Raw genomic sequence first — 14,208 nt, forward strand, 5'->3', positions numbered from 1 at the left:
TTCCCACATTTGCTACACAAGGAAACCTGACAAAGTACTGCTCTGCCTTACAGCAGGTGACAGCAGGAAGGACACAGAGGAGCCATGGAAGAATGTACCTCTCTGCTGATGTTCTGTGGACCAAACGGGCTGCACACACACCCGAAAAATTCCTACCAGGTTCACCAAGCTCACGCTCTCCTTGGCCAGGCAGAGCACCCTGAGCACACAACTTTGGGCAATCCATTTACCGATCACTTCAGAGGCACACCTGCTGCATTACACAGATCCATTTGGTTACAGCACCCTACCATTCGCCCTTCAGTTGTACCAACCAAGGTCTTCAAGCACCCTGAAGCAAGGAGGATTAATATCACATTTCCATCTGCTCCACAATGCAAGCTGCTCATAAGCAACACCCTGAAGAACTGCAGAATTGCAGAATTTGGAAGGATCCCCTGGGATCATCCAGTCCAACACCCTGATAAACTGGGCTCCCTACAGTAGCTTTCAGAAGTGTCCTCAGTCCCATCCTGCCCTTAAAAATGCAAGTCACTGGAAGAACAAGAAGAGCCATGGCTATCCAGTTCTCTCAGAGCACAAATCACACACACAGCAACATTTTAAACTTGCTCCATTTCCTGCACGACCGAATTCCAGGGAATGTTAACAGGCCACATTAAAGAGACACTGACGTGGTGACAACGCCAGTACAAAACCATTGTAAGATTGAGTCTGTCCCAATGTAACAAACTTAAAAAAAAAATTAAAACAGACTGTTTATTACAGCATATGATGTGTTATATTAATTTACACAATGATATATATATATATAAAAACAGCCATTGATGATGTACAGTAAATTGGACATCAACAGGAATATTAAAACTACTGATAATCATGCACGTGACATGCATATGGTTTGTTTTTCTTTTCAAAAGCAGTTTTACACAATATACTGAAGTTACTAAGCCTTGGTCAGCTGCTCCAACAGTTTATTCCAAACAACACCACAGTCCACACCGGGACTCCCAGGAAATCAGAGCAGAGTGCGCTCCTGAGAAGGCAACTTAACCTTGGAGATGGATTTACCAGGAGCCCTTTCCTCACGGGAGAAGGTTGGGGGAGGACAGGGCCAGCTTCAAGAAGAGAATCAATGAGAAAAAGAAACAGAACAGGCTGGACTGTCAGGAGGAACAAGTTCAAGATGTGGCACCAGGAGCAGCAGAAAGGGACAAGCAAAAACATTGAGACCACCCACACTCCCTCCCCCTTTTCCCCTAAAAATTTATGACCTTAAGCTGTTGATACCCTGTATAAGACCCAGAACTGGAAAAATCTAGGCAAGGATGATCCATTCCCCAAAACATGAGCCTTTTTTTCCAAGCCTTCTGATACTATGCACTGGAGGCTGTTCACCACTGAAATGGCAGTGTTATGGTTTTTTAGACAAGTGTAATGGTCTTTTATTTCCATTTGAAAGGCACTAGTATCCACCCAAGTTCAGAAGACAAGCGACATAATTTACCTTAAGTTTTAAATATTTGTATTAAAAAAAAAAAAAAAATCTGTGGTAATATGTACACAAAAGCACCTTGCTTCCAAAAGCAGAAACAGATACATTCCACCAAGTCACTTCACTAGACGGTCGTCATGAGCTTCAGGGAGCCTGACCGAAAGCGCAGGATTTTCTTCTTGAGGTTATGGGAGGCTTTGATTTTGACAAAGGCCTTTGCCGCGTTTTCGTGCAGCTCCGGAGCGGTGACGGTCTGGATGGGGAGCGTCTGGACAAACTGGGACCAGATGAGACCCCCGCTCTCATCAGAGTCACTGGTGGTGGTGCTCTCCCCGACGAACTCCACCTCGCTCAGGCTGGACTCGCTGTCTCCGAAGCAGTTCGTTGTGTAGTTGCTCTGCTCATCCTCACTCGTGTCCACCACTGTGGAGTGGAACAGAGACTCGCACTCTGCCGAATACTCCGAGTCACTGGCCACGTAGGCGTAAGGGCTGACATATGGCAGAGGAACTTGAGCGTAGACTCCTACGCCGTCCCGTCGGTTCCTCCTTGCCCTCCGCAGCGCCTCCTCGTAGGAGATCTCCGCTGAAGACTTCCACCGGCGGTAGTCGGCCCGCTTGTGTTTTGGTTTGGCCACCACCACCTCCCGGCCGTGTCCGTGAGACCTGACCACAGATTTATGCAGACTGGCTGGCCGCCCTTGGAGGCCTGACTCTGGCTGCAGACCGCCGCCGCGCTTCCCCCTTGAGGAGGGCTTTTTCAGTTTCTTATTTGTATCCAACTCATCGGGAAAGCGGCACTTCTTGCCGGTTGGCTTGCCTTTCTCCCGCAAGGCCTGAGCACCGTTCTCGAGCCCGTTGGCGAGGTGTGGCCTGTGCTTCAGCGCAGAGCTTTTCAAAATCTTGACGTTCCTGGTGCCTTTGTGGAGCTTAACGCTTTGCTGCTGGGCTGGGATGTACTGGGCGTTCACCAGCAATCCGTCATCGAGGCTCTGAGAGGAAGAGCCCTCGCTTTTGAAGTCCAGCGCGGGCCTCTCCTCCACAGGAGGCGACGACGAGTGAGCCGCCTGCGAGCCGCCCTTCAGCAGGACCTTTTTGGGCGGCTGGCTGACCCTGGTCTCTGGCTGCAGCACCACCGGCTTCCCTGGGCTCTCTTTGGGAGATGCAGCGAAGTGCTGGCTGCCATCCTTGGAGACATCCCCCGTGGCAGCCACCGCGTGCCGGCTGAGCTCTGCAGGCACCGCCTTGGCACCCCGCGGCTGCTGCTTGCTCTGGAGTTCGCTGGGTGGAAAAGCCGCTGGCAAAAGCACCTTTCTGCTCTCCACCTGCTCGCCACCTGCTTCCCTCGGCCTCTGCTTGAGCGGGGAGGGAGCCGTGTTCTCTGAAGCAGTTGCCCCGCTGGATGGCAAGCTCACTTGCTTCGCGCTCTTCAGGTTCACCACGTTGCTGTGTGAAACCGCCCCGGCAGCCTGCCTGACACACATGCTGCCGTGTCGCAAGATCCCTTTGGTGGGATCGGCGTTGAGACTTGTCCTTGGTTTGTTAGTCCTTACAGAGTGAGTCTTTCTCTGAACCAGGCTTAAGATGTAGCCATCTATCCTCTTGCTGGCAGACGGGCACGAGGCAGGCCAGGAGCCCGGCGGGAGAAAGGCATCGGTTGCTTTTCCTGAGTCTGTTTCAGATCCGGTGCAAACATCGGTAATGTCACAGCCAAGCCTCTCCTCTTCTCGCTGCGGGTTCTCAGTCACAGGGAGAAGGAACATAGGACTCTGCACAGCTACCGCATGGAGTGGGCTGGGGTACCGGTAGACGTCACTCCCGTTTTTAGACACCAGATCGCACTGGTACTTTGGGTGGACATCTGCAACGACATCGAGGGAATTTGAGTGCGGTGTGGACAAAGAGCGACACACAGAGCCCGCGGTCTGGTCCTCATGTTGGCTTTCTTTATTATAATCCATCCAGCCTATGAGATCTGAAAGGCATTTAGAAGAGTTTAGAGCTTGCCAGTGACAGTTCTGCTGCTTTTCACATGCTGTCAGGAGCACCGGACTCATCTACACAAACGCTTTCACTACAGCACTGCTGTTCAAATAGGAGAAACCTCACACTCAGGGATGCTGTTCAACAGCTGTAAAAGGGTCTGAGGGTTTCTTCCTAACTGCATCTATGGAGGGTTTGTGCCAACACGACTTCTTCACTGAAAAAATAAAACCCAGAGCCCTCTTGGGTCCAGGCTGCTGAGAGCTTCTTGTTCTACATCCAAGCCACTTAAACGCCACGTTTCTGTGCTACACAGTCACTTGTATAACTCACTGTGGGTCTCAGCATGCATGAGTTTTATATTTTACTCTGTTAAATGCAAAGGGAAACATGAAAACATGGACAAGAGACCAATAAATTGCTTCTAGCTTATTGACAAGCTTCACTTCCATATTTTTCCAAGTATATCTTGGAATATAAAAGAAAATCCAGATTATTAACATGAGCATCCTACCTGTTTTATGACTGTAATAATGTCAGTTCACTTTGAACAATAAAGAATTAAAGAATGGGAAATAGGCTAATATTTCCACGTAAGTACAAGAGTGCAGGTCAATACAGCCAGTACCCAGGCCTTGGCTCTGCAAAGAGAGTTCTTTAAGAGAAATCCAGTGCCTTTCAAGATGCATGAGTCAGATTTAATAACTAAGGCACTTACGTCGGATATAAGCAACCTTAGCAGCAAGGCTTCAATCCAAGCACCTAAGATCATGATTTTATTAAGGTCTAGTTCGCTTGATCTTCTTGGTTAGAGGGACAACCTAAACGATCCTGGCAGATCACTGTCAGTCCTGTTTTCTACCCTTGGGCTAGAAACTTCAGCCAGAGTGCTCAAATTTGAAAGCTCAGTGCTTGCTCCTTATCTTAAGTTTATTTCAAAAGAGGTCTCACATACTTTGATGAAATTAGCTGATAACGATGATGCTCCTGTGTGGGCAGGAGAGAAAGGGAAATCAAGAACAGGAACTTCCTCCAGATCACCTCCCAGTTTTCCCACATTTCCTAAATTCTATGTCAGAGTCAGGAAATGTTGCCAAAAAGACTTCTTTGAAACATGCCAGACTGAGAAATTTCATTCCTATAAATGAGACAGCATGATTAACGGGAGCTTTAGACTTTTGTGTTGCATACAGAAAAAAAAAAAAAAAGGAAAGTAATCTGCTGAAAAGCCCTGTGCATGTTTTTATGTTTGGCTGATATACTTTTCAACAGGGAACATTAAATTACCTCAAGCTGCTCAAAGGATAACTTAGAGGAGTTCTCAGCATCTCAGAATCAATGTATCCCAGGCTGAATTTTCCCATTTCTGAGTCAGAAGAGCTTGAAGTATTTTATCCTTGATTCATAAAATTTCACTATAAGTTAACCTTAAAGAGCAGAATGGAAATTGGAAATACTATGGTTAGGAGCATCCTCCACAACCCAGACTGGACTAAGGCTTCTGAATGAGCATGACTGTGATGTCAAGCAGTAATGCTCAATCACAGAAGTCCTACTGAAGTGTCCTTCCTGGACAACAGACAGAGGTGGCCTTCCTATTTTACTGTCATACATGTTAAAAGATTGCAACTTCAGCCTAATGTCAAAGGAAATTCGACAGCTCTGTGCCAAAGAGACAAAGTACTTTTAGTCTGTTCGTGATGTCTATTCGTCTCTAATATATAAATGGAGAACAAAGCTCAGTCACCTGGGTGTTGAGGACCATCAGAACTGAACAAAAGACTGCTGCAAACAGAACGACTTGCAACCTGCAGCTAGCTCCCTACTCAGTCACTTTCAGCAATGACAACGGTACATCTATATCGCATGGCTGCAGAGGTACCTCTAATCATTGCTGTTTAGTAGAAATGCTTTTCTTAAAGAAATCACGAGAAATTAGCCGACTAATGTGTTTTTGTGCATATGTACCACTGCCCTCTGCTGGGTAGAGCAGCTGCCATATTTTCACACGTTATTTTCATGTGCTTAGAGGGGCAGATTCACAAGCAGTGGAGAAGAAACAGTCCTTCTTTGCAACACATGTACATGATAGGCACTGGAATCTTTTCAGAGCACAGCACGTCAAATGGAAAGAAGAAGGGTTAATCCAACCCAGATACTCCTGAGGCAGTATTTCCAAAGCCAAAGCCACCTCCTGGAGTATGATGCATTCGACCTGCTTTTACTATACCTGCAGATTTAGGGCGTCCATCTGAGATATTCAGTGTTGCCTCCAAAGGGCTGCAAAAGCAAGTGCTAGAATGGCAACTGGATAAACACTCACTGAAGACAGAGTTAGACGAATTGGAGAGCGATCCAGAAGCTCCATCACTCAGCTCATAAAACCCTGCAAAAATAAGAGTTTGCATTTATATTAGTTATGTCTACATAAAGTTACCATTTGTGCCCCTAAAAAAGCAGTGCAGCTCATGTTTATGTTGGCTTACTCTTGCAATTAGTATGGGGATTTCATTCAGTCGTCCAAAAAAACAGCGCACAATTTAGTAATATCCTTACAAAGAATCCCGTTTAACAGTAAAGCACTTAAAAGAACACAACTTTGCTCAACATATGAAATCTTAAACTGTTTTTTTTTTAAGCTTTTATAGGGGTTGAGGTTTTAACTTTAACAGGGGATTATGGATTTTAGCAAGAAGGCTCAAGGCTGTGTTGGCCAGCCCACTCATGTAACAGTGCATTCTACCTTCCACCGCAAACTCCCCAGCTATCACTTGACTGCAGATCTTTGCCAAGAGTTGGGGCCAATGCTATCCATTATTTTCATCAAAGTTCTGGACAAACATGTAGTATTTAGGATGACAAGAAAGGAGTGCAGGCAGAAAAACTTCCAGGTAAACCAGGTCTACTTTAGAAAAATGCAACACACTATAAACAAGACTTAAATTGCACATTTAGGAAAAAGGAATTCTGGGCATGTCTACAGAATGAGGATGCATTCTGGAAAATGATACTCCTGGAAAGGACTTAGTCAGCATGGAAAAGTAGCTCAATCAAGCTTAATGGTATGGCCAAAAAAAAGGCTAACGAGATTGTTGGATGTACAAAGAGACTAATGAATAGCAGGTGGGAAATGACTTCACCAGCCTACATGGCAGTGGTAAGAAAGACATTAGAACAGTGTGCCTAGTCCTCAAATCTAGCAAGCTTAAAACAAAGCTAAAAAAACTGGAATGGAGCCATAAAACTATTTAAGAGCTTGGAAAAATGCCTTGAAACCAATGACTTAATGAACTGACCTGTTTAGCTCATCAAAAAAGCCTGGGAATTAAAATATATAGCACCTCCAAGAGGAGAAAAGGCTTGGCAGTAGAAAGACCTTAGTCTACAGGGAAAAAGCATTTGAAACATCAGTATGGGAACGAGTCAAGTTCAAATAAGAACTAAGCAATGGTTTTAACAGTGCAAGTGATTGCTTGGTAGGTCCTCCACTCCTCAATGCTGTCAGAACAAGCCTAGATCCTCTGTGGAAGGCTCCCCACAGTTGAATACCATTTACTGGCTCCAATGCAGTCAGAACAGAATGAAACTCAATACAACAGGGATTAAATTATTAGACTCAGCACTCCATCTGGTTATAAGATCAACTCTGACATCTTTCCTCTGCCACAAGTGCTTCCTTTTGCCACTTGCCCTGCAACCTCCTTCCTAATATGCAGGAGGAATGGAAGTTTTGTGGGTGGCCTTGAGAAAAAAATTGACCCAAACAGCGAAAATCTTAATTCAGCCTGAAACATTTCTCTGCCGAAAAACAGCAGCCTTTCCAGCAGCAGGTGAACTTTCCCAGTTGGCACTAATTATCAGAGCATGAACGTGTCACAGACATTCGTGGTGGCAACACTAAGAACTGCAGGCAGCTTAATTCCAGGTACCATGGGGGGCTCCGTCACGCTGACCATTGGCCTCACCTGAACTTGGACGACTGTCTGTCTCAAGGTGTTCATCTGTCGTTTTTTCCACGTCCAGACGGAGGTCACTAATTTGCTTATCTAGCTCTTGCAACTGATTTAATAGGCCAGCATCCCTCCTCCTCAAGCAGTTCTGGAAAACAAGATGGCAAACATCAGCTGCTTCAGTGGGGCAAGCATGAAGGGGTTCCAAGGACAATCAGCCTTCTGCATTCAAGGCCATGTGAATCCCTTTTTCTTTAAAAAATAATGATAAAAACAGGAGAAAGCCCTGACATTCTAGATAGGCCCTCTGGATAAATACTTAACTGAAGAATTATGCAGGCACTCCACTCCAGCCTCTTCCAGCCTGTTCTACATAAGGAGCATGCCCCACAATACACTGTGCTGGCAAAGCACTCTGTTGCAAGAACACAGCTGTAACAACAAAGCTGTTCTGTATGATATGGTATAACCAGACCTGTGCATACAAAATGGGTCCCTTCAGTGAAAATACAGCCTTGCCAATGTAACAGGGGATGTTCACCAGCACAGTGATCCAGTCAGAGCACACATCTGTTCACACAATGGGATGGAACAGCTCTGCCAACAAGTGTGTGTCATGAGGGAACCGCCTCGTTCTGCTGCAGTGTAAGGCCATGTTCCACCATATAGGCAGCAGGATTCCCAGAGCTGGGACTGCAGCCCTTTTATTAGTTTAGCAGTGCCAACAGGAAGGGTCATTCTTCCTCTTCTCCCATTATAATTGTACAAAATTGCTGGGAGATGAACTTTAGGGCTATTTATGAAGGGAATTTGATGGCATAAAATGAGCAGTAAGAAATGATTTTGTGAGGCAGTCATTAACCCACGGTCAAGCAATCAGTTTCCCTGTGTGTATTACAGTGTTGCTTATCCATCACCTGTTCTGCTTCATACTCTTTAATAGCTCTGACTTTGGGGGAAGCAGAAGGGAGGTTTCTCTTTTTTTCCCTAAGTGCATCATTTGATCTGAGCCCAGCGGTGCTCTGATACGCTCAGAGCAAAGAGTTTTGATGCTCTAGACCCATTAAATCAAAGACAACCTTTCCCCGGGGCTGGGCCAATCCTCAAGCAAAGGGAAAGTAAATGCTGCTAGTATTAACGAGGCCATTTGAAGCTGTGCTGGCATTGAACACCATCCTTGGAGAACCAAAGGGACGAGCCAACCTTTGCCCACCTTTCAGAGCAGAGGGTTTGGGTGGTGACTCTGCGCCACCTACTGCCACCAGCATCCCCAACCAGCAGTGTGGTTGGTCCCAGTCTGCAATGTCAAGTGCACGAATGGATCATTATCAAGGATCCCTTTTTTTTTGGGGGGGAAGGAAGTGGGGGCAGTGAATCCCCGCTACTTCAATACGGCTCTTTGGCATCCCTTACTGTGCAAGCAGCAAGATCGTTTCACTGGCATTTTGTAGAGGGAAACCATTCTTGAAATGGCACAGTGAATGTGCCAAAGCCAAAAGAAGCAAAAAAATAAAAATAAAATAAAATTAAAAAAAAAAAAAAAAGAGAGGGAGGGGGGGAAACAAGCAAATAAATCACGCAGTCCTGCTTCTCCCTCGGTGAAAGCAAATGCTGAGCCGTGCACAAAAGAAGGCCAGGCACAGCTGTACGCTATTTTCATTGAAAAATGATCTGCCGCTTCTTGCCGCCTTCCATCTCTTCCCACAGAAGCGACAAAGCGCCTTCCCAACAAAAGCATCCCTTCTTTTAAGGCGCCCGATCCGGGCCGTGCCAGAGCGCTCGTTACCACCTCTCGGGGTTCCAACCCAGGAGCTCGCTTCTAACTTCCATTCAAGGCAACGGGAGCGCATCTCTTGCCTTGAATGGAAGTCGGGTCAGGCAGCCTCCAGCCCGGCTCAGGGAACCAAACCGAAGCAAGAAGGGAACCTCCGCCAGAGCCGGGGCCGCCGCCGTGCTCCGCTCGAACGCCGGCTCTCCCGTGCCGTGCCGTGCCGTGCCGGCGTCCTCCGCCCGTTTGTCGCCGTGGCGCGTCCCCGAGGGATGCTGCGGGCAGCGGGCACGGCTGGGACGGGCAGGCGGCGGGATAACGGAGCCCGGCACGCACTCCCCGGGGAGCACCGCAGCATCCCCCGGACCGGCTCGGTGCCGCGGGACGCGGCTACGTTCCCCGCCCCAGCCCCCCGTGCCCGGCTCACCAGCTGCCGCCGCAGCAGGAGGATGTTCTCCTCCAGGAACTTCTCCTCCAGACTGCGCGGCGGCGGCCCCTCGCCCTGCTGCTCCCCGCGGCCGCCCTGCGCTCCCGGGGCTCTCCGCAGCAGGAGGCTCTTCACCAGCAGCTCCTGCCGCTGCCTCAGGTACTCCAGCTCGCCCAGCCCGGCCAGCGTAGCCTCCAGCCGCTCGCGGGTTCGCTGCCTCTCAGCCTCCGCTTCGCCCTTCTCCCTCCAGCGAGCATCGGGTCCCCCCGCCGCCTGCCCCAACCCCGGTCCCGCCGCGGCGGCGGCCGCTGCCGGGCTCGGCTTCATCGCGGCTCCGCCGCTCCGCTCCGCCGCCGCTACGGCTCGCGAATGGGCCGCGGGGCGCCCGGCTCCCTCCCCGGCTGCCGCCGCCCCGCGCCCGCCCACCGCCGCTCCGCCCTCCTCGGGCTCCCCGGGCTCCACGCCCGCTTCCTCGTCCTCCTCCACCTCCTGCGACCGCAGCGCTCCGCCTCCCCGCCCGAGCCCCCGTCGGGGTCCGTCTTGCCCGCGGTGAGCCACTGGAAGGAGACGGAGCCCATCTGCTCCTCCGAAAGGTCCTCGCTGTCTTCCCAAAATCTCCAGTTCTGGATCACGCCCCAGCAGCAGCACGACGGGTTTGAAACAGGAATCTTCAGTGGGGGCTGTTGCGATGGGACAAGGGGAAATGGTTCCAAACCAAAAGAGGAGATTTAGATTGGATGTAAGTTTTTCACAAGAAAAGTAGTGAGGCACAGGTTGCCCAGAGAGGTGGTGGTGCCCCATACCTGCAGACACTCAAGGTCAGGCTGGATGGGCTCTGAATACCTGATGGAGCTGTGGGTGTCCCTGTTCATTGCAAGGGAGTGGGACCAGACGTCCTGTAAGGGTCCTTTGCAACTCAAACAATTCTATGATGCCGATATCCCACCTGAATGAGTGACAGGATGAGGAGAAGGTACTGAAGCTGAAAAACAAAGGGCAGAATGGTATCTTGTTGGTGCTGGCTGCAGCATGGGCACAGGGATCAAAGCAGCGGAGAGGTGTTTTGCTGCACAGCCCAAAAAGCCATAACGAAGTGAACTTCAGAGGGCACATTAACTAATTGCAGGCTGGGATGTGCAATTAGATTTGCAATGGGCAGGCAGTAGAAAGAGGGAGGGGGAAAAATGCAGACAGTGAAGATAAAAAAAAGGAAAATGTTACACTGCAAATAGCACAAAAACTGAATTCCAGGCTTGTTCTGAGGGGTAGAGAATGGAAGGGGAGAGAAGGAAGCATTCAGGGAGCCCTTCACAATGTGGGGTTTGTTTGGAAGCACGCTCGTCTGCCATAGGGTGGCTCAGCCATTATGGGCATAGCGAAATGCTCACCCTGTGCTGCTCAGGCTGTGGCTGTGGTGTGCTGGCTCTGAGAGCTCTCAGATGAGGTTATCCTCCTGCTGCCACGCTGTCTGCAGCACACGGGTACATTGTGAGGTGCGAGGCACCTGCTTCATCCACTGCAGGTGGTGGTCCTTGTCACAAAGAGCCTGCAGTAAATCCAGATTGTTATTTCACAGTCATTTCAAACCAATGCAAACTGCTTTCTAAAAAGGCCATCCACAGCCAGCCCTTGGTCCCTCCCAAACGTTTGAGGCCACGCACATCAGAGCGGAGGATGGTTGAGTCTAAAAACAACTCCAGCACACAACCAGCCCAAAGAAACACCTCTGAGATACACCGGGCATGGACAGCAGGTGCTCAGCACAGCGATGTGTAGATCCTGTTCTGCTGCTGATGTAGGTGGAGTTGCATGTGGCAGCAGAAACAGGGGAGCAGTATCGCTCCGGATTCAAGAGACCATGAAATTGCAGCCTTGGAGAGAACCCACTGAAAGGACAAGGGGATACCCCAAGGGCAAAAGGTTGACTGAGGTTGCTGAATAAAACTGGAAACAAAAACACCTCCACTCCTCTATTTACGCTACTTCTCCCTGCCCACAAACAGCAGCCTCAGTGCCAGCGCCACAACATATAGGGCACCACTTCTGACCCAAAAGCCTGCTCCATGGCTTTATCTCCTGCGTGGCGCTTGGCACAAAGCACCCTCTGAATATGTTTATGCTGAAAGCTGTGTTGCAATGCCAGTTACCTCCCCAGGCCAGTTCCAGCAGCTCTCCAGATAGGGAACCACAGAGTGTCCACATTTTCCTTCATGCTCTTCAGCCAGATTTTGCAGGTAGCTCTGTGCTTCGTATACATTTGTGCATAAGGCTTCATGCAATATTTATGCAGAGCTATTTCAGCTCTTTCTGTGCTATTGTGCACTGTGCAAGGTGGACATAACTTCAAATATAAAATGCAACACTAGCTAGCTGCTGCCTTAATGCTCACATTTATTTATTTTGCCACTTACTGCAGATTTCTGTCCGATTCCTCCTTCCCAAGCCACTCTGAAGAGGACAGGATGCTGCCAGTCTCCTGTTCTCCCTGCTTACATTTCTGTGTTCATCCTTCGCGGCGCATCAGTTGCAGGAAGAAAAAGCAACACGAGGACTGCCAAACCTGTCAGCTGCACGCATCACATGGAGAGCAGAATGCAGCGTGGCTCTACTAAACCAAACTCACCGCTTGGCTGGGAGCACCACAGAGGAAGGGAAGGGTAGTCCGTAGCAGAGATGCTCAGGTTTCAACACATGGACAGAGAAATAATAAAGTGCCAGAGAAGTAGTAGGATTTAAAAGGCTGGACAGCAGTGCAAGAGGTGTATGATGAGCAGCCAGCAAGATGAGCAGCATGGAGGAGAGCAGCGGGAGAACCCAGGAAGACAGAATTTGAAGGCAGCAGGAAGACCAAAGAGAATGAGCATGAAATACAGCCCCTCTAATTTGGTTAGGGAAATACTGTGCAGAAAGCAGCTTTAAGATGAGAAGTAACGGCCTCAACTTGCTCCAGAGGAGGTTCAGGTTGGATTTTAGGAAACATTTCTTCTCAAAAGAGTGGTGATGCAGTGGCACGGCTGCCCAGGGAGCAGTGGGGTCACCACCCTGGAGGTGCTGCAGAACCATGGAGATGTGGCACTGAGAGACGTGGGCAGTGGGCATGGGATGGGGGGGAGAGGTGGGCTGAAGTTGGGCATGGGGATCTTGGAGATCTTTTCCAACCTTAATGATTGCATGTTCCTGTGATTCTACATAAAGAGTCTGTAAGCAGCAGGACAGGTAGTGGAATATAGATGAAAAATGGAACCAGAGGAGGGAAGTGAGAGGAGAGGCTGGACAAAAGGTTGCGTTTGCTAGGTATCATCCTCATGTAAAACATTTGCTGTAGTCAAAGTAGGAACAAGGGGACTGGGAAGATTGGCTCCTCCCCTGCCAGTTACATTGCAGTCATTTGTTCCAGAGAAGAGACAGCGTGAAGCAAGAGGGAGGTTCCAAGTCCTCAGATGAGCTCCAACTGGCTGACTTTTGGAGGCCTCTATCTCAGCAAACGAAACATCCCAAAACTCTTGGTAAGGGCTAAACAATAGAGCTCTTATGAAAAAAAGTCTCCAAATCAGGAAGCATTTCCTCTCCTGGCCTACCGAACACCTGAAGGACTTACTCTTACACTTCACTGTCCAGTGGCTGTGCCTTCACTGGGTTAATCAACTGAAAATCCCCCAAGAAAAAACGTAGAAACATAGAACGGTTTGGGTTGGATCATCTAGTTCCAACTCCCTCCCACAGGTCGGGTTGTGCCTCACCAGCTCAGGCTGCCCGTGGCCCCATCCATGGCCTTGGGCACCTGCAGGGATGGGGCACCCACAGCTCTGGGCAGCTGTGCCAGGGCCTCCCAGTCTGTCTGTCTTAAACTTGCACGTGGAAGCTGCACGGATGGAGTCAGTGAGTTGTTTGCAAAGAAAGAGGGAATGTGAAGGAAGAGCTCTGTTGCTAGGATGTGTTGAGAGGTGTAATTCTGCTTGGTGCAGAGGCGGTTATGAAAATGCTTGTCTTCTTTGATTATCCTGGCTCACCTCTTAACGATTGTATTGCCAGGTGGGAGCAATGCTGCAAATAAATGGCTCTGCCCCACAGAGCTTATGAGATGAGAAACAGCAGATGGCTGCCATTGGTCATATAACAGTGGTCCCAAGAAAGATGGGCAGTAAGACTAACACACATAGATTCAGCTCCAGGGTTTTGCTAGAGCTGCCATCTCCATGCATTTTGCCAACAGAGAAACTGAGGCATCAAAGAGGCAAGAGTTCCAGCTGCCCATCTCACTGCTGATTGCCTGAGATAGCAAGCAAAGCCCACATCCTGATGCACGCAGTTGTCTTTTCATGCTCCAGCCCTCCTGACCATTCAGTTCCTTTTAGATGAAATGAGAGCAGATACCACCTGTTGTTTTTCCTAGGTTAATTTCTGACTGGCCACACTGAAATGAGTGCAGGAAATTGCAGAAATTAAGAGGAACATTACAATTCCCTGTTTGTAAAATGAAGGCAATTGCTTTCCTTGCTGTAATGCAGCACGTCTGGGGCAGGGTGATACATTATCCAGAAACAACCACTTGGGGACTGTGCTTAAGACCCACAGCTGCCACGAGA

The 14,208-nt window shown here is 49.0% G+C and overlaps 1 protein-coding gene across 4 annotated transcripts; it reads right to left on the reverse strand.

The window, feature by feature from the left end:
• Window positions 1-596: 596 nt before the first annotated feature.
• DACT1 (dishevelled binding antagonist of beta catenin 1) lies at window positions 597-9,991 on the reverse strand. 4 transcript variants are annotated; one of them, XM_052695541.1, is made up of 4 exons: window positions 9,623-9,991; window positions 7,443-7,575; window positions 5,801-5,863; window positions 597-3,355 (listed from the first exon to the last, which is right to left on the reverse strand). In XM_052695541.1, the coding sequence occupies exons 1-4, from the start codon at window positions 9,947-9,949 to the stop codon at window positions 1,620-1,622; spliced, it is 2,259 nt and encodes a 752-aa protein (XP_052551501.1). In that variant the 5' UTR covers window positions 9,950-9,991; the 3' UTR covers window positions 597-1,619. The 4 variants fall into 4 exon arrangements, with proteins under 4 accessions (XP_052551501.1, XP_052551499.1, XP_052551498.1 ...); XM_052695539.1 differs by having other exon boundaries at window positions 597-3,469; XM_052695538.1 differs by having other exon boundaries at window positions 597-3,469; window positions 5,708-5,863.
• Between the last annotated feature and the right edge of the window lie 4,217 nt (window positions 9,992-14,208).

Source organism: Tympanuchus pallidicinctus, unplaced genomic scaffold (assembly GCF_026119805.1).
Source record: "Tympanuchus pallidicinctus isolate F22 unplaced genomic scaffold, pur_lepc_1.0 scaffold3, whole genome shotgun sequence".
NCBI lineage: Eukaryota > Metazoa > Chordata > Aves > Galliformes > Phasianidae > Tympanuchus > Tympanuchus pallidicinctus.

Bases quoted from the DNA above. Each gene is read 5' to 3' on its own strand.
- DACT1 (XM_052695538.1), bottom strand. From the start codon at position 9,949: ATGAAGCCGAGCCCGGCAGCGGCCGCCGCCGCGGCGGGACCGGGGTTG. The intron at 7,576-9,622 runs GTGAGCCGGGCA...CTTGTTTTCCAG, and splicing joins TCCTGCTGCGGCGGCAGCTG to AACTGCTTGAGGAGGAGGGA. The intron at 3,470-5,707 runs GTATAGTAAAAG...AATGCCTTTCAG, and splicing joins TGGACGCCCTAAATCTGCAG to ATCTCATAGGCTGGATGGAT.